This window comes from Mauremys reevesii, linkage group 18, assembly GCF_016161935.1.
Source record: "Mauremys reevesii isolate NIE-2019 linkage group 18, ASM1616193v1, whole genome shotgun sequence".
NCBI lineage: Eukaryota > Metazoa > Chordata > Testudines > Geoemydidae > Mauremys > Mauremys reevesii.
This window is the reverse complement of record NC_052640.1, coordinates 368,036-387,724: the sequence shown is the minus strand read 5'-3', so window position 1 is coordinate 387,724 and position 19,689 is coordinate 368,036. Positions and strand designations below refer to the sequence as shown.

The 19,689-nt window shown below is 49.4% G+C and overlaps 2 protein-coding genes across 2 annotated transcripts in view; one reads left to right on the top strand and one right to left on the bottom strand.

The window, feature by feature from the left end:
- CCDC117 (coiled-coil domain containing 117) overlaps positions 1 to 17,685 on the top strand; it is a 36,517-nt gene extending 18,832 nt beyond the window's left edge. The window contains exon 6 of the mRNA XM_039505817.1: positions 16,688 to 17,685. Within this exon, the coding sequence (XP_039361751.1) occupies positions 16,688 to 16,763 (76 nt within the window). The 3' untranslated portion in view covers positions 16,764 to 17,685. The remainder of the gene's footprint in view (positions 1 to 16,687) is intronic.
- XBP1 (X-box binding protein 1) lies at positions 13,945 to 18,477 on the bottom strand. Its single transcript, XM_039505814.1, is given in 6 exon segments — positions 13,945 to 14,712; positions 16,791 to 16,898; positions 16,901 to 16,954; positions 17,682 to 17,810; positions 17,960 to 18,056; positions 18,146 to 18,477. Coding segments are annotated over 6 exon segments (1,155 nt in total). The 5' UTR covers positions 18,352 to 18,477; the 3' UTR covers positions 13,945 to 14,151.
- Positions 18,478 to 19,689: the final 1,212 nt, after the last annotated feature.

Here is a 19,689-nt window from a genome sequence, read left to right as displayed (position 1 = left end):
CTAAGACAGTTATGACTTTCCCATTGTGTCCTGTGCTTTTGTCTAGTGTCTCATCTGGTCACAAGCCACTGCAGCTGCATAGGAAATGAAACTTCTCAGCTAAATCACGTGAGTGAAACTTAAGTATTTTAGCTCACTCAAGATGCTATTGTAAGTAAAGGGGAATATTGTTTACCACAAAAAGTTCTACCTAAAATGGAGGTTAGCAGGAAAATTAGTGAAATGGTGAGAGCTCCAGATGGTAACAGGAACTAACAACTCTAGTCCTTGCTGGAAATCCTTTGCTGCAACTGTGTAGCAGAGGGGCATTTTCACCCAGCTTTTCTATACCTCATGTTGTAAGGATGTTCTGGATATAACGAGACTGGCACAATTGTGTAATACTTTCCCGAAGTGAATGCGACCATCCCTATCAAATGTGCAAACTGCATGTGACTAATCCAGCAGCTGAGCAGCAAGCAACATAGTGACACAAGTTACATGGTCTAGTATTTCAGTGCAAACAGCCCTTCAAAGGCCAGGTGTTTTTCACATACACATCTGTGCAGGAAGGGAACCGTGGCCACAAGAGCAATGGGTTGGGCTGCATTGCCTCAGTGAGTTATTCTTGATCTCATTATACTTTTGTGGACAATGTACAGCATTCTGGGCACTTCACATATGCAACTTTCAGATATTAGATACTTCTGCATATAAATAATCTTTTATCCTCAAGCCTAGGATCTGTGGGAGTACATTTTGAAAGGACAGAGTCTGAGGTAGGAAGGGGTTGTCTGAGAAGATCTGAAGGTCCATTTTGTTGGGGGGAATTCTGCCCCTCTGACATACTCACAAAATTGTCTGTTCTGTGGTGGTTTTTATATATATATATATATATATATATATAATAAAAAACCCACAGATATTAAAACTTACCATGACTGTGAAAGCCTGCCCATAGCAACCCTTCTATTTTATTGCTGGGGCCCCCAGGTCCCTCATGTAATGATTCTCTATTTACAGTCACATTTTAAGATCTGATGTTTTTTCTCCCCATCCCCTAGTCTAAAGGATTTGAGTGTTTAATGTGTTCTTTTTGACATACGTGAAATAACATTTAAAATAGCTGCAACTGTTAACCCTATGGTGTAACTGATGTTGTATATGCCACATCTACCAGCTTAGGGAACTCCTGCAGCAGTGGGGATAAGGGAATCTGTGACTTCTAATGGCTGTGGAGAGAAGCAGGTACAAGCTCTCATCTTGATGATTACAACATCCTTCTCTCTGGCCTTCACAAATGTAACCTTCCCCTGCTCATATCCATTCAGGATGCAGCACAGCTCAGTGTTTTAACTGTTACGCCTCTTTTTCCATCTCTCCTTTATCATGTCAGACATAAGCTACTTGTCTTCACTTTCAAGGCCTATCATTTATCTTTCAGTATCAAGATGTTGACTCCTGTCTCTGATTGGCCCATGATGGCAACCTCTGCCTACTTGTTAAAATTTCAAACAAGCACCTTTTGTGCTTTCTCCCTTGCTGCCCCTTTTGGTTGGGAGGAGCTCCCTGTAAACATTTGCAAAACTAAAGCTTTATCCTTTAAGCTCTTCTTTTCAGTGTTGCTTTAAAAAAAAATTGACACTGGTTAGGTTCCTGGAGCGCTGAGGCTATTGCCTATCATGTACTGCCTATCATGCTCATCAATATTGCTGCATTGTTTTTTTTTGTTTTTTTTTAAATTCCCTGGGTCTGTAGCTAGCTGTCTTTTTATACAGTAATTCCTCACTTAAAGTTGTCCTGGCTAATGTTGTTTCATTGCTGATCAATTAGGGAACATGCTCGTTTAAAATTGTGCAATGCTCTCTTATAACGTTGTTTGGCAGCTGCCTGCTTTGTCCACTGCTTGCAGAAAGAGCAGCCATTGGAGCTAGCTGGTGGGGGCTTGGAACCAGGGTGGACCAGCAGCCCCCCATCAGCTCCCCGCTCTCCTAAGTTCCATGTGTGGCAGCTGCACAGCAGGCTATCAATTGCTGGCAGTTCAGCTGTCCCTCCCCCCCACTGCAGTGTGCTGCTCCTGCCCTCTGCCTTGGAGCTGCTCCTGGAACCTCCTGCTTGCTGTGCAGAGGGGGGAAAGCGGGAGGCTAATGTCAGGGTGTCCCACTCCCCCCTGCTCCTGCCCCCCGCTTACCCCATCTCCATAGAGTGGGGGGGGGGGAATACAACAGGGTTCAGGATGGAGGGAGCTTGCTGGCAGCAGCTGCTGTCTCAACTTGCTGATCTACTTAAAAAGGTAATTTACTTAGAGTGGGGTCAGCATACGTAAAGGGGCAATGCACATCCCTCTCTCTCACACACCCCCACACACAGTGTGTGTTTCTGTCTACCATGCTGTCTCCTCTCCTTCCATTTGTGCTGCCTTTTAGAGTGTGAGAGGCTACATTAACAAAAGACAGTTACTCAGCTTTCTAACTGTTGTTCTTCGAGATGTGTTGCTCATATCCATTCCACTTAGGTGTGCGCGCGCCGCGTGCATGTTCGTCGGAAGACTTTTACCCTAGCAACCCCTGGTGGGTTGGCTGGGTCGCCCCCTGGAGTGGCGCCACCATGGCGCAGGATATATACCCCTGCTGACCCAACCGCTCCTCAGGGTACGTCCATACTACCCGCCCGGGTCGGCGGGTAGCGATCGACTTCTCGGAGTTCGATATATCGCGTCTAGATGAGACGCGATATATTGAACTCCGAACGCGCTCCCGTCGACTCCGGAACTCCACCACCGCGAACGGCGGTGGCGGAGTCAACGGGGGAGCCGTGGACTTCGATCCCGCACTGTGAGGACGGGTAAATATTTCAAACAAAGGTACTTGGAGTTCAGCTACGTGATACGTAGCTGAACTTGCGTACCTTAGTTCAGACCCCCCCCTTAGTGTAGACCAGGCCTCAGTTCCTTCTTGCCGGTTACTCCGACAGTGGGGAAGGAGGGCAGGTTTGGAATGGATATGAGCAACACACCTCGAAGAACAACAGTTACAAAGGTGAGTAACCGTCTTTTCTTCTTCGAGTGCTTGCTCATATCCATTCCACTTAGGTGATTCCCAAGCCTTACCTAGGCCGTGGGGTCGGAGTGAGATGTCGCAGTGTGTGGTACTGCGGAGCCAAAGGCTGCATCATCCCTGGACTGTTGAACCAGGGCATAGTGAGAGGCGAAGGTATGGACCGAGGACCAGGCAGCTGCGCGACATATCTCGTGGATGGGCACGGGAGCCAGGAAAGCAGCAGATGAGGCTTGATCCCTGGTAGAGTGGGCAGTGAGGTGGCTCGACGGAACATGAGCCAAGTCGTAATAGGTGCGGATGCAAGATGTCACCCAGGATGAAATCCTCTGTGAGGAAACGGGTAGGCCCTTCATACGCTCTGCCACCGCTACGAAGAGTTGGGGGGTTCTGCGGAAGGGCTTTGTCTGCTCGATGTAAAAAGCGAGTGCCCTACGGACGTCTAGGGAGTGCAGTTGTTGCTCTCTACGTGATGAATGTGGCTTCGGGAAGAAGACCGGAAGGAAGATCTCCTGGTTAACATGGAAGGCTGATACCACTTTGGGGAGAAAGGCCGGGTGTGGTCGCAACGGCACCTTGTCTTTGTGGAACACAGTATATGGAGGGTTCGCTGTGAGAGCCCAAGTTCGGAAACTCGTCATGCTGATGTGATGGCCACGAGGAAGGCAGTTTTCCAGGACAGGTAGAGAAGGGAGCAAGATGCTAATGGCTCGAATGGGGCTGACATAAGTCTGGTAAGAACCAGGTTGAGGTCCCAGGTTGGGGCGGGGTGGCATACCTGGGGGTATAGACGCTCCAAGCCCTTGAGGAATCTAGATACCATAGGATGCGAAAACGCCAAGTGACCACTCTCCCCTGGGTGGAAGGTAGAGATGGCTGCTAAGCGCACCCTCAAAGATGATACTGCTAGGGCCTGTTGCTTAAGAGACCAGAGGTAGTCCAAGATGGTGGGGATGGAGGCCTTGGTGGGAAGAACGTTGTGCTCCCCGCACCAGCATGTGAAACGCTTCCACTTGGCCAGATATGTCGCCCTAGTGGAAGGTTTTCTGCTACCTAAGAGCACGTGTTGCACTGGGACAGAGCAACGCAACTCAGACTGGGTCAACCACTCCGGAGCCATGCTGTGAGGTGGAGGGACTGTAGGTCTGGGTGATGCAGTTTGCTGTGGTCCTGAGTTATCAGGTCCAGGTGAAGAGGTAGTGGGATAGGGTCGGCTATTGACAGGTCTAGCAACATGGTGTACCAGTGCTGCCTGGGCCACTCTGGAGCGATCATGATCAAGCGGGCTCTGTCCCTGTGTATTTTCAGGAGGACCTTGTGGACAAGTGGGAACGGTGGAAAAGTGTATAGCAGGTGAGACGTCCACGGTATCAGGAAAGCGTCTGCTATGGACCCCTGTGAGAGGCCTTGAAAGGAACAGAACATCTGGCATTTCCTGTTCTCGCAGGACGCAAAGAGGTCTACACGGGGAAATCCCCACTTCCAGAAGATCGAAAGAGTAACGTCCGGGCAAAGCGACCACTCGTGAGAAAGGAAGGATCTGCTGAGGCGATCCGCCAGAGTGTTCCGAACCCCCGGGAGAAAGGACGCCATGAGGTCTATGGAGTGGGCTATACAAAAGTCCCAGAGTCACAAGGCCTCCTGACAAAGGGTCGAGGACCTTGCCCCGCCCTGTTTGTTTATATAGTACATGGCTGTTGTGTTGTCAGTGAATATTGACACACAACGGCCCTGCAAATGCTGTTGGAATGCCTGGCAAGCAAGGTGGACTGCTCTCAGCTCCCGGACATTGATGTGCAAGGCCAGTTGCTGAAGTGACCAAAGGCCTTGAGTGCGTAGATGTCCGAGGTGAGCACCCCAACCAAGAGATGATGCGTCCGTCGTCAGGGATGCCGAGGGCTGGGGCGGATGGAACGGCAGCCCTGCACGCACCCTGGAGGGGGTCAGCCACCATTTGAGGGAGTCTAAGACACTCGGGGGGAATGGTGACTATCATGTCTATGGCATCCCTGCGTGGTCGGTACACTGAGTTGAGCCATGATTGGAGGGGACGGAGGCGTAGTCTGGCATATTTCGTCACAAACGTGCAGGCCGCCATGTGACCCAGGAGAGCGAGGCAAGTGCGAACCGAAGTCAACAGAGCAACTTGCAGATTCTGGATGATGGCCGCCATTGTGTGGAACCGGGGCAGCGGTAAGCAGGCCCGGGCGAGGTTGGAATCCAAGGTGGCACCAATGAATTCTATCCTCTGAGTAGGAGTCAGAGTTGATTTTTCCGCATTGATCATTAGGCCTAAATGTAGGAAAAGGTCCTTGACAATGCCGACGTGATGGATTATTTGTGCCTCGGAGGCCCATCGGATGAGCCAGTTGTCTAGATACGGGAAAACGTGTATCCGGCGGCGGAGGTGGGTGGCGACCACAGCCATGCATTTTGTAAATACTCTCGGGGCTGTAGAGAGTCTGAACGGGAGGACCGCGAACTGAAAATGTTGGCGGTTGATTACGAACCGGAGGAACCTCCTGTGAGGTGGGTAGATGGCTATGTGAAAATACGCATCTTTCATGTCGAGGGCGGCATACCAGTCTCCAGGATCCAGGGATGGGATGATGGTCCCCAGGGATACCATACGGAACTTCAACTTTATCATGCATCTGTTGAGTTCCCGCAGATCCAAGATGGGTCTGAGACCCCCCACTTTGCCTTGGGGATTAGGAAGTAGCGGGAGTAAAACCCCGTGCCCCATTCGTGTTCCGGTACCTCCTCTATGGCTCCTTTGGCGAGGAGCGTCTGCACTTCCTGGAAGAGGAATTGCTCATGAGAGGGGTCCCTGAAGAGGGACGAGGGAGGGGGGTGGAAGGGGGGGCGTGAAATAAATTGGAGGTGGTATCCAAATTCCAGCGTGCATAAGACCCAGTGGTCTGACGTTACCTGGGACCACGCAGGGAGGAAGTGGGAGAGGCGGTTGGAGAAAGGAGGGAACGGATTCTGTAACGAAACTGGTAGGACACCCTCGGGCGCACCTTCAAAAGGAGGGTTTTTGGCCCTGTGGAAGGTTTGGAGGGGCCTTGGTTTTGGCCACCTTGGTTGCCTGACTGCCTTCGGCGACCGGTTCTACCCCGCCTCCTAGCGAAGTCCTGTCTTTATCTGGGCTGAGGGTAAGAGCGGTGCGGCTGGGGGCGGAAGGGCCTGCGCTGAGTCACTGGCGTGTGCATGCCTAGTGAGCGCATGATGACCTTGTTGTCTTTTAGGCTTTGCAGCCTAGAGTCTGTCTTGTCAGAGAAGAGGCCTTGCCCTTCAAAGGGGAGGTCCTGGATTGTGTGTTGGAGCTCCGGGGGGAGGCCCGATACTTGCAGCCATGAGATACGCCTCATAGTGACCCCAGAGGCTAGGGTCCTGGCCGCTGAGTCCGCGGCATCCAGGGAAGCCTGGAGGGAAGTTCTAGCGACCTTTTTACCCTCGTCCAGGATGGCTGCAAATTCCTGTCGGGAGTCCTGCGGGAGCAACTCCTTGAATTTGTCGTCCGCCGCCCAGGTATTGTAGTTATAGCAGCTAAGAAGGGCTTGCTGATTAGCCACACGGAGTTGGAGTGCCCCTGCAGAGTAGACTTTTCGCCCAAGCAAGTCCATGCGCCTTGCGTCTTTTGATTTTGGGGCTGGAGCCTGTTGGCCATAGCGCTCTCTCTCATTGACTGACTGGACAACTAGAGAGCAAGGAGGAGGATGAACGTATAAGTATTCATAGCCCCTGGAGGGCACCATATATTTACGTTCCACTCCGCGGGCAGCAGGGGGGACAGAGGCTGGAGACTGCCAGATCGTGTTGTCATTGGCCTGGATCGTCCGTATAAAGGGGAGGGCCACTCTCGTGGGGGCATCAGATAAGATGTCCAACACTGGGTCCTCTACCTCCGGGACCTCCTCGACTTGCAAGTTCATATTCTGTGCCACACGCCGGAGGAGGTCCTGGTGGGCCCTCAGATCGATTGGTGGAGGGCCTACTGACGACGTTCCCGCTACCGCCTCGTCAGGGGAGGAGGATGAGGAGAGACCTGGGACAAGCGGGTCAGTCAAGGGCTCTTCCTGATGGACAGCTTCATCCTCCCTTGGGATCTGGGAGTCCTGAGGCTGGACCGACCCTTCCTCCAAAGCAGGAGGAGGAGGGCGGTTTACCATGGCTTCCGGCACCCTGTGCTCCGATGTGGCTGGGCGTGATGGACCAGGAGGCGCACCTTGGGCCTGGTGATATGCCCAAGGTGTCCAAAATGCCCACTGTTGAGGACCGTGATCCTGAGCCTGGGGCTCGTGGAATATCGCAGTGGGCACATTGGCGTCCCTGTTGGGCATACGCACTGTCCGCCTGCGAAGACACGGATGGGTGTCGGGACGGCCATGGAGAAGCTGAAAGACCTTGGAACGGGGCCCTTGCTCTTTCCGTTGGTGATCTGCTCGGCACTGGGGACCGGTACCGGGACTCATACCGGTGCCGAGAGCGAGACCGGAACCTGCGACCGGCGCAGGGTCGGGAGGTCGACCTGGATCTCGAATGTCTGCAGCGAGAACGGCTGCGAGAATCGCGGTGCCGGGAGGTGGAGTGGTACCGAGAGTACCAGGCCGGAGGTTGAGATGTTGATCTATGCCGCGAGTACGACTGGTACCGAATCGGTGAGCGGTGCCGGGACTGCGAGCGGCGTTGGGACCATGATCGTCGATGAGACCTGGAGTGGTGCCGGGACCTGGATCTTGAGCGGTGCCAGTCTGTCGAGCCGACTGAGGGAGGCCTCAGTATGGCTGGCTTGCCTCTGGAGGGTAATACCCGCACCGGCGCTGCCGGGGGTTGAGGCAGGACAGACTCCATCATGGCAATAAGGTCCCTAGCTGTGGAGAATGTCTCCTTTGTAGAGGGGACCGTAAGCTCAACCACAGGCCTCAGCAGGGAGCTCTCAGGGACTGGACTCGACGGCCCCCGTGGGACTGGAGTCAACGGTACCGCAGCAGTCGGTGCCTCAACAGGTGTAGGTTCCGGGCGGTCCGAACGGGGCTGCGTCTGTGGCGCCAAAGGCACAGTAGAGGACTTTGATCTCTTCTGCTTCGGGGAGAGAGATCGGTGCCGAGCAGGAGCCTGCACCGGAAAAGGTCGCTGCCGAGGTGTTTTGGCGGTGCCAGCACGGTCTGGTGCCGGAGGGGCGCTGCTAGTGGTGTGCTCCACGGCCGGTGCTGAGGATGGAGGGTTTAAAGCCGCCTCCATGAGGAGATTCTTTAGGCGAAAGTCTCTTTCTTTGTCCTCGGTTTAAACGCTTTGCAAATCCGGCACTTATCTGTGATGTGCGATTCCCCAAGGCACTTTAGACAAGAGTCATGGGGATCGCTTGTGGGCATTGGCTTGTGACAGGCCGAGCCTGGTTTAAACTCTGGTGAACCAGGCATGGGCCCCAGCACCGGGCGCGGGGAAGGGGCTAACACCCAAACCCAGCTGAACTATATACACTAACAATTAAAGAACTATCAAGTTAACTATACTATACTATAACTATATAAAACCAAGATAGCGATAAGGAGTAGCTAGGGAAGTGGAGGACAGCTAAGCCACGCTCCACTGTTCCAACGACCGACACGGGCGGTAAGAAGGAACTGAGGAGCGGATGGGTCGGCAGGGGTATATATCCTGCGCCAGGGCGGCACCACTCCAGGGGGCGACCCAGCCGACCCACTGGGGGTTGCTAGGGTAAAAATCTTCCGACGAACGTGCACGCGGTGTGCGCACACCTAAGTGGAATGGATATGAGCAAGCACTCGAAGAAGAACAATGTGTTAACCCTTGAGGGCTCCGCTGAGTGCTAGTTCATCATTTTAGCAGTAAGGCATTCCCTGGGAAATATCCCACCCTCTTTCACCCTCCGACTCCACCACCTCAACCAAGCTTCACAATCATCATTGCTATGTACAGTATTAAATTGTTTGTTTAAAACGTATACTGTGTGTGTGTATATAGCGATAGTTGTGTTCGTTTGTTCCCTGGAACCTATCACCCCCTCCCCCATTGATGTTAATTCTTATGGGAAAATTGGATTCACTTAACATCATTTTGCTTAAAGTCGCATTTTTCAGGAACATAACTACAATGTTAAGCGAGAAGTTAGTGTACTCTATTTTTTATACATTGTAAGCTCTTTTGGCTGTTGTACAGCACTTAGCTCAGGAGATTCTGGTCTATGAGGAGGGCCTAAATGTTATGGTGTAACAAAGAATTGACAGAGGATTTGTTTCCTTCGGCCTCGTTCTGCCTGCTTTGTGTGGTTGCAAAAACTTCCTAAAGAAGCGATTCAGAATTTCTGCCTTCATATTCTCTCTCCTTTCCATCCTGGATTTTCCTCCAATCAAGCTGTGCTCTTCTCTTCAGCACACTAGTTGTTGTCCCACATTGACTTTCGTGAACTGTACTTCTACCTCTTTTTTGTGCTGCTTGCATGGATTCAGCTATCAACTCTTACTCACAAATTTGACTTGTCTCCCTTTATCCAAGCTTGGAAAGCTTCCTCTCCCTCTGACTGTTAAGCCTACTCCTTCCTTTAGGGCTGTGGATTTTGGGTTTGTCCTCCCACCTATTCATGATCACCATGTAACAGAAGCTACATGAGGGATGATGAGCTCAATTTTCCACTCGTCTCTTAAGACACATATTTGTATTAGAATAGGAGTTCATGTATAGTACTGCACCCACACTTATTCCTGCAGAAATAGCTTGGAACAAAAAAGTATTGAACTTTGGTAAATATTATAAAATTAATAGGCATAGACTCATTCTTTACAGTACTGAACACTGTATTGTCTAAAGCTGACTGAGTTTGAAACAGAAGCCCTTGGATGTGGTATGAAGTTTGCTCCCTTAAATAGGAGAAATTAATGTTTTAATGTACTTATTGGTTTATTAAAAGATTAGTGACTTTCTCCTTGCTAGAGGAGGAGAGAGAAATCAGAAGACCAAATCTCTCTCAAATACAGGAGGCTCCTAGCAAGAGCACTCTAGTGCAGGGGTTCTCACAAATTTTTTAGTGGCCTTAGAATACAGCCACCAACTCTTGCTAGTGGCCACTCTAACAATTTTTCCCAAAATACATAAACTTTTAGGAAAAATAAATATACACATACATTCCTAAATCATTGTAATTTATGTAGGGTTTTTATAGACTCAATCATAAAAATAATGAACAGTTACCTCTATTCTTTACTGGACTTCAACAGAATAGAAACACAAATAAGATGCTTTATCAGGTTCTTGTCTTTTGTTGTTTTTTTTGCTTTTTTGGTTGCCTTTTTTTCATACTTGCCAGCTAGCAAGTCTGCTTCTATGCAAAGTGATATTTGTATGTTTGTTAAAATCACTTTTCACAGCAGCAGCCTTGCGAGCTAGGTGGGAAGCAGGGAGAAGTGATATTAACAAACATACAAATATCACTTCATAGCCCAGGAGGCTGTGGCCCCATTTGAGAAATGCTGCTGTGGTTGATGGATAATTAAGCTAGTGTCAGCAAAAATAACAGTCTTTGTGGCCCCTTAGAGACTAACATTTATTTGGGCATAAGCTTAGTCTCTAAGGGGCCACAAGGACTCCTCATTATTTTTGCTCATACAGACTAATACGGCTACCACTCTGAAGCCTAAGCTAGTGTCATGAAGTTTATTCTTGAAGAGGCTTATCAGTTGTAAGTCAATGACTCTCCAGCAGACAAGAGACCCTCCCTCAGTTAGAGCTATTTCTACACTGCACATCTTCAGTGTTGTAGCTGCATCACTGTAGCACTTCCGTGTAGTCATTCACTACAGCATCAGGAGGGGTTCTCCTCTCACTGTATGTAATCCCCCTCCCCAAGGAGAAGTAGCTAGGTCAACAGAATTATTCCGTCGACCTAGCACTGTCAATAGTAGGTGTGGTTAGGGTAGCATAGCCAGATCTCTACAGGGTAGACCTCTCCAGACTTGAGAGACAGCTATGTCTATATAAGTTTTCAATGTGGAGTATCCCTGAATGAGAAGCATTTCTGCCTCTCAGCCTTACAAACTCATGGGACCTCCTTATCAGCCTCCTCTTAGCCATGGTCAACATGGCCGTCTATAACAGCGCGGAGAGGATGTTGTCTGAGGGGGTTCTCTATGACTGTGGGGCCTATTTCTGTTCCTCACTCTGCCACAATTTGAGGACTTCAATAACTCAGACATAGGTTACGGGTTTGTTATAGAAATGGATGGGTGAGATTCTGTGGCCTGCATTGTGCAGGAGGTCAGACTAAATTATCATAATGGTCCCTTCTGACCTTAAAGTCTATGAGTCTATGTATCAGGGCAGAGGTTCTCTGGGTGGTGTCTGCTGGCTCCCTTGACACCTTTGAGGAGCAGGGGTTGCTGTCTGGGGTTCTCTGCTCAGTGTTGCCGTCAGGTTCCCTATTATTGATCCTTTGACCCTCACACCTGTTCCTGTTATTTCTTCTGTTGTCCCCTCTAATTAGTTGAGTCCTGGACTCAGTGGATCCTCCCCATAGGCTGAGGGAGGGTCTGTTAGCTGGGGGTTGGTGCACTTCCCAGAACCCCAATAGGAGCTCTTCCACTCATTATGCAAAAACAAGTCACAAGAAACCATTCCTCAGGTGGAATGGCAAGCTGAAGGCATTGTTTTGTAATGATTTGTTACTTGGGGCTACTCTACACTGGAAACTTACATCAGCACAGCTGTCTTTCAGTGGTCTGAAAAATCCACACCCATGCAGAGATGTGGTTATGCTGTAGACAGCACTAGTTTGACAGACGCATTCTTCCATTGGTCTAGTTCCTACTTCTTGGGGAGGTGGACTACCTGCAGCCACAGGTGAATCCCTCCCATTTGCATACACTCCTGCAACTGTACCACTACTAGGTATTAAGTGTAGACATAACCTTAGAGGCTTTAGAGCAGGTTCATCTGAACTGCTTCAAGCTATGGTAGTTTTTCTAGCATAAAGTAGCTTTGACTATTGTTACCCTTACCTAGTCTACCCTATAGTAGTTTGCATTTGGAATTTCCAATGACCTGGTCTCCAGTCAAAGGCTAAGTCAACCCATCTACATTGCTCAGCATAGCTAAACCAAGCTAATCCCTAGGAATTTTTCCATCAACCTACCTACCTCTCAGGGATGTGGATTACCTGCACCAACAGGAGAATGCCTCCTGGGGGCAGAGGCAGTGTCTATACTGAAGCACTAACATAAGAATGGCCATACGTGGTCAGACCAAAGGTCCATCTAACCTAGTATCCTGTCTTCTGACAGTGGCCAATGCCAGGTGCTTCAGCAGGAATGAACAGAACAGGCAATTAGCGAGTGATCCAACCCATTCCTAGCTTCTGGCAAACATGCTATGGCAGGGGTTCTCAAACTGGGGGTTGCAAGGTTATTACATGGGGGGTTGTGAGCTGGCAGCCTCCACTCTAAACCCTGCTTTCCCTCCAGCATTTATAATGGTGTTATAAATTAAAAACACTTGTTTATATATTTAAGGGGGGTTGCACTCCAAGGCTTGCTATGTGAAAGAGGTCACCAGTACAATAGTTTGAGAACCACAGTGTATGGACTCTATCCTTGCCCATCCTGGCTAAGAGCTGTTGATGGACCTATCCTCCATGAATGTATCTTTTTAGAATCCTGTTATAGTCTTGGCCTTCACATCATCCTCTGGCCAAGAGTTCCACAGGTTGACTGCATTGTGTGAAGAAATACTTCATTTTGTTTTAAATCTATTTAAGTTGGTGATCCCTAGTTCTTGTGTTAGGAGGAGTAAACAATGCTTCCTTATTTACTTTCTCCACGTCCATCATGATTTTATAAACCTCTATCCTCCACCCCCTTAGTTGTCTCTTCCAAACTGACAAGTCCTCTCCTTCAATGGAAGCTGTTCCAGATCCCTAATCATTTTTGCCTTTTTTTGTACCTTGTCCATTTCCCATCTTTTTTGAGATGGGGCAACTAGCTCTCCACAAGTGTTCAAGATGTAAGCGTACTATGGATTGATATAAAGGCCCTAGGATATGTTGTGTTGGCTCTTTTCCAATGATTCCCACCATTAGCAGCTTTTCTGGCTGCCATTGAGTGGATGTTTTCAGACAATTATCCATAATAACTCCTCAAAGAGATCGTGGAGTCAACAGCTCATTTAGATCCCTTCATTTTATATGTACAGTGTTTCAAGTGTAGACAAGCCCTTTAAAGTCTCTGCTCTCAACAGCAAAGTGGGTACTTTAAATCACAGGTAGCGTACTCCTGCAAGTGTAAGGCTTTGATAGCTGATCAGACCAAAGTTTTGTTCCTCTGCTGTACTGAGCTGTTACAAAGACAAGCACCAAACCAAGCCATTTCATATGTCTGTACAATAAGGGAACCATTACAACACCCATCCTTTTACCATGTAAGCAGTATGAGATTGACAAAGAAGCAGAGACCGCGCCCCCCCCCCCCCAGCTGTTATCTTTAAAATGGAAGTATAGAGAGTACTTGCATTGCACTTTTTTAATTGCACAGGTAGTTTTAAATATTAAATGGACAAAGCAATTCACTGAAACTAAGTAGCAATAGAAATTTTCGTAAGCATTTACATAGTACGTTATGTAAAATTTACAAGAGGTTTTTAATCTTGTATTGAGCCAGTTGTCTGTACATAGAGGGAAGCATAGCCTCACTGCCTAAGCAGGCTATTGCTGTGACAAGGACTTAAACTCTTCCCCCCCGCAGTGAATTTCTCCTAGGTATGGAGGGTTTGCCCAGATTGGGCAAGGTACAGTTTAGGTAGAAGAGCACATGTTTCTTTCTGAGGGTAACATTACTTTTAGTTTCTGATAAGGGCGATTAGCCATTTCCTTTTCAAGAGAAAGTATTGGTACAAAGGGTACCATTCTACCCAGTTTTATTCTGAGTCTGAGATGGGCACAAATTAGCAATACTTGGTTTGGTGAAAACACTTTAAAAAGCAATGTTCTTTAAGAAATAGCCATCTACTTTACTTCTGGCTTAAGAAAAAGGGGAGATGGTTCCTGCTACCTTGCATAGATTGTACAGTGTTGCTCCACAGAAGAGATGCAACACTAATGAATAAATCAGACACTGATCAACTGGGGAAAAAGTTCATTGGCAAAAGTATCTGCCCAAGAATGGTCTGTGCTCAGTGGAGAGGGCAGATCACTGAAGGGAGAAGGGGATCCTTCATATCCAGAATCACTACATGCATCCAATGGACAGCAAGAGGTCTCAAGGCTGTGATCAGATGAGAGCAGGTTTGAGATACCCAGCTCAGGCAAAAAGTTGTCTATAGGTTCCTCTTTCACTGAGACTGGGGACTCAGGGAGGTTCTTGTCTTCTGAGGGAGAGAGAGATGCTTCCTCAATTTTCATTAGCATATCAGCTTGGCTGCCCATTTTAGCAGGGATCTCAAAGATTAGGGGCTTGGTGTACACATGGTCAAACCGGATCAGTTCATTAATGGCCTCCAACTTTGCTGATGAGGACCCCATAGAGGGAGTGGGGGAGGCTGGTAAGGAATTTGATTCTTTTCTGCAGATTTCTTCCTCAAGCTCTTCCAAGCACGATGACTCTGAATTACCATACCGGAGGAACATGTCTGGGTCCAGGCTGTCCAGAATGCCCAATAGCAGATCAGACTGCAGAATAAAAAAAACACCCTTTTAAAAGGAATGTACAAATTACTGTACACAAACCAACCCCTCCCCACCCACAGTAGGCTAAGCTCAATACGACCTGAAGAACTGATAGGTACTGAAAGGCAGCACAATTACTTTAATATGCTCATTTATTTAACCCAGAACTTTCTAGTCCATTAACCCTTCCCGGAGCTTGACTGGCACCATTAGACTGTTCTCTGCATTCCTGATTTGCATTACAGTACCCTTGATGGGGCCCACTCAGGATCAAGTACCCTGCACCGTTGTGTGTACTGTTCAAACAAAAGCTTCCCTTGCCTACAATCTCTGCAGAGCCAGCAAACAATGGCAAAATCTGGAACTAAAGAGTCAGCATCAGGTACTAGCCTGAGCAGTAGTTTCCATGACCACAAGGTTATCAGCATCAACTGGTTTGTTCCTTGGCTTTTAGCTTTCACAGGTCCTTGTACCTGACTCTTCGGGATCAAGACAGCAGTTGAACAGTAACCAGTAAACTTCATAATATCAGGCTACTTGAAACCTGCCCAAAACTACAGTAGAAATACAGCATGTGCTTTGAAGGACTGTATGTTTTCAGGGTTTTTACATGCACACAAACTGAAAATGAGCTAACAGGTGATGCAGCTGTAAACAAGGATAATATTCTGGGGTGTATTAAAAGGAGTTTTATATGTAAGACATGAAGCAAATGTCCTGCTCTCTTAAGCACAGGTGAGACCTTGGCTGGAGTACTGAGTCCAGTTCTGGATGCCACACGTTAGGCAAGATGTAGACAAACTGAAGAATGTCCAGAGGAGAGCAACAGAAGTGATAAAACCTCACATATGAGGAAAGGTTAAGACACTGGGCATATTTAATCTTTAGAAAAGACTAAGTAGAGAGGGGATAAGTTTCAATTACATTAAGGGATAGTTGTTACCCCTTCAATAGACATAGAGAACGAGTAGTAATGACTTAATCTGCAGTCCAGGAGATTAGACTGTGTCTACACTACGGACCTTACACCAGCACTGCTGCAAGGTCTCCTAGGTAGCTGCTCTATGCCAGTGGAAAAAGAGCTCTCCTGCTGACATAATGAAACCACCCCCAACGAGCTGCAATAACTATGTCAGTGAGAGAGGGTCTCTTGCCAACATAGTGCTGTCCACATCAGCACTTTTGTCAGTGTAACCTATGTCAGTCAGGGATGTGCTTTTTCCACAGCCTTGACTGCCAAAATAGCCAACCTAAGGCTTTGTCTACACTAGCAATCTAACTATAATTAAGCACTGGACTAGGCTTCCAAGGAAGGTCACAAAAACCTCCAACAACAGGGATTCTAAGTGCAGATTAAACAAGCCTGTCAGGGATGTTCTAGGTATCCTTAAGTCCTGCCTCAGTGCAGAGGACTAGATGATCTCTAAAAGTCCCTTCCAGCCCTATATTTTTAGGAGTCTACGCTTCATGTTGCAAAAGGTGAATGGTAATGGTTATGGGAACAATACCTAATGTACACTATTTAACTGCCTTCAAAATTAACTTAACTTCCGCTTAATTTACAGTCCTGTTTGTCTTGTTACCACAGGAGTGTTAATAAGCCACTTCATGTTGAATGGTCTCTTAGAATACCTAATATGAAATGTTGGTCCCAGAATATGAGAGAGAAGGTGCGGGAGGCAATATCTTTTAATGGACCAACTTCTGTTGGTAAGAGACAAGCTTTCAAGTTTACACGGATCTCTTCTTGAGAACTTGAAAGCTTGTCTCTCCCACCAACAGAAGTTGGTCCACTAAAATATATTACCTCCTCTACCTGTCTTTGACTTACTGGACACAGCTTGTAAATCAGTAGTTCTTGCCCAAGATTCACAAGCACAAAATGTATCTGAGAGTATCTGGGCCTTTGAAATGTGCCAGCCTATGAAGAGCTGCCTCAACACATTCACATCTGAACTATGTTTTTGGTGCATTACAGCTCAAATTCTACTGCCCCATGTACCATAGCTGATGAATTGGAGACACTGGGCTGTAATTCTTTCAAAAACTCATGATTTGTAAACAGGGAATGACTTGCTCACCTCAGAGTCTGAAGAGTCAATGCCACCAGAATCCATGTGGAGATTGTCAGGAGGGGTGACTGCTGGGCCTGCACCTGCTGCAGAGGAACACGTAGTCTGAGTGCTGCGGACTCAGCGGACCCGGTCACCATCCTGATTTCATCCACCTCTGATTCCATAACCACCTGTATCAGAAGAGCAAACTAATTATCAGATTACTGACTCCCAAACCACCTGCTGGAGTTCTTGCCATTACTGCGAGGATATGATACTGAATGCCACACAACCATCCTTTGGCAGTCAGTTGTATGAATCTCAACCTCACTTGGCTAGTACCAAAAACAAGGAACAGCGCTGCAGAGATTGGGAAGTGAGACGACTGCTGTAGACACGTGTTCAAAATACACCACTGTGGTGGTGCTTTAACTTCAGTCTGAGACATCTGTTAACAGTACACTGGATCCAAGACCACCTTCTGAAGGAGGCTGACCTTACCAGTCCATTATTTTCCCTTTGTGCCACGTACTGGATATTCACCAGCAGCTCTTGTGGCCACATTTAATGCTACTTTGCATTCAAGAATAAAGAGCAGGTTACACAGAGACCAGCACACAATGTAGATTTGAGAGAGTCATGAATTAACTCTTTGAATGCTGCTGGGTTTTCTTCCAAGCTGCCAGCCAGCAGCCACTTAGGAGATGAGAGAGGAGACCTCCCCTCCCTGAGTAGCAGTTATTAACAACGATTTTGGAAGGATATTAAGCTTCAGTATGTAAGCCAATCTATTACATCTTGACGAGACCTAGTATAAAGGCAGATCATTCCTCCTTACCTACTGGGGATTTCTTACACCTTCCACTAAAGTATCTGGTGCTGGCCCATCAGTCCCCCCGGAAACAGCTGGGCACTCACCTTAGGCTCCCTCTCCTCCTCCGTCTCCAGCGCATCTAGCCCCAGCCGACAGCGCAGCTCCTGGTTCTGCACTGCGAGGCCGCGTGTCTTCTCCCGCAGGAGCTGGTTTTCTAGCAGGAGAGTCTGGTTCTGAAAGAAGCCCACAGCCGAGCTCAGCGGAGCGGAGCGGGCCACAGGAACCAGCTCCGCTGCCCCCCGCTCGCCATGCGCTTTCTATCCGTGCGGCGCAGGGCTCCCTCCCTCCCCGAGGGCGCGGCCCGGGCAGCCCCCAGCCTCACCTCCTGCTCCAGCTCCAACACCTGCTGCTCCAGCTCGCTCATCCGCGCCTTCTTCCTGTCCCGGGCGCTCTGCGCCGCCACGCGGTTCTTCAGCTTCCTGCGGGGAGACAGCGCAGGTCTGAGCCGCGGCCCCACGGGAAACCCCCGCGGCCCCACGGGAAACCCCCCGGGAGACGCCCCGCTCACCTGCGCAGCGCCTTCTCCTCCGGGCTCAGGTGGGTGAGCCGCTGCCGCTTGCGGGCGGGCTGCTGGGGGTCCGGGCTGGGGGAGCGCGGGCCCCCCGCCGGCAGCACCACGGCGAGGGGCCGGCCGGCCGCGGCGCCCAGGGGCTCGGCTGCTTGGCCGGGGATGAGGAGCAGCCGCGGGGCCGCGGGACCGTGTAGCGCCACCATGGCAGACGCGGGGCTGCTGCGCTGCTGAGAACCCTGGCGCTGCCAACGTTCTACTGACCGAACACTGGGCTCCGCTGCGTTCCACCCGCCCCTCGCGTTCTGCCACCGTGGCTTGGCCCCATTGGCCAGTGCCGTCTGACGTCAAGCCCTGAGTAGCACGCGATTGGCCCGTGACAAAGGGCAAAGTGCAAATAAATTGCGTCAGACCGAGTGGGAGGGGTGGGGCCGTGCTCACGCGGACAGCGAGACTCTGGGAGGTTGCCGGACGCGAACCGCTGGGCGGGGCCTGCGCTGCCGCCGCCGCCGCGGCGTTATTGCATCAGCGCGGGGGTTGGCGCGCGGGCTCCGCCGGCGGTGCCCCGCCCCCCGCGTGCGTGGCGCTGCCCCAGCCTGGCTCGGGAACGGGCGCGCCCGGCCGCCGCCCCGCGAGGGGCAGCCCCGCGTCGTCGCGACAGCCCGCGCCCCGGCGCGTCCCGCGCTGGTGGGGCTGTTGCAGCGGCGGGGGGAGACACTCGTGCGCTGCTGGCAGCAGAGGGTTCGGGCCAGGGACGCGAAACAAGCTGCAGGGCCCTTAGAGCCCTTCCCAGACCTCAGGTTTCAAAGCAGTAACAATTTACAGGATTTTGTGTCTTTTTTTAATTTGAATTATTGTGTAGAAAACTGTCCTGTTAACAGCAGTTTCCCTATTGCTGTATATGGAATGCAGGCATGGATACAAAAATACAATTGGCGGGAGGACCTTGTCTCATTTGCCTCTGTTTCAGAGTGGTGGCTGTGTTAGTCTGTATCCGCAAAAACAACAAGGAGTCCTTGTGGCACCTTAAAGACCAACATTTATTTGAGCCTAAGCTTTCATGGGCTAGAGCCCACTTCATCAGATGCATGTAGTGAAAAATACAGGAGTAGGTATAAATACATGAAAGGATGGGGGTTGCTTTACCTAGTGTGAGGTCAGTCTAACAAAATCAATCAATTAACAGCAGAATACCAAGGGAGGAAAAATCTGTATCATTTGTGTGCTTTGCTTTCCTAGGGCAGTTGCCCTTCACCTCCCAAGTGGTTGAGCATATGAGGGCTCCCTCTCTTGTGTCTATTTCTGCAGTTTGTTTGTGTATTAAAAATAGCTAAAGAGTAAAATAATGAAGGAAAAAGATTAGCTTAAAAAGTTCAAAGGCATCACACCACAGCTGTGTTCTTTGGCATTATTCCAGTGTTAGGGTACTGCCTAGTTCCCTGTCTGTGGTATGAAGAACAAGCTATCCATGGTAAGTATTTGTTCACCTCTTCAGTGCTAACTGCACCATGTGTCTAGTTACGGCTGATACCTCACACCTTTGA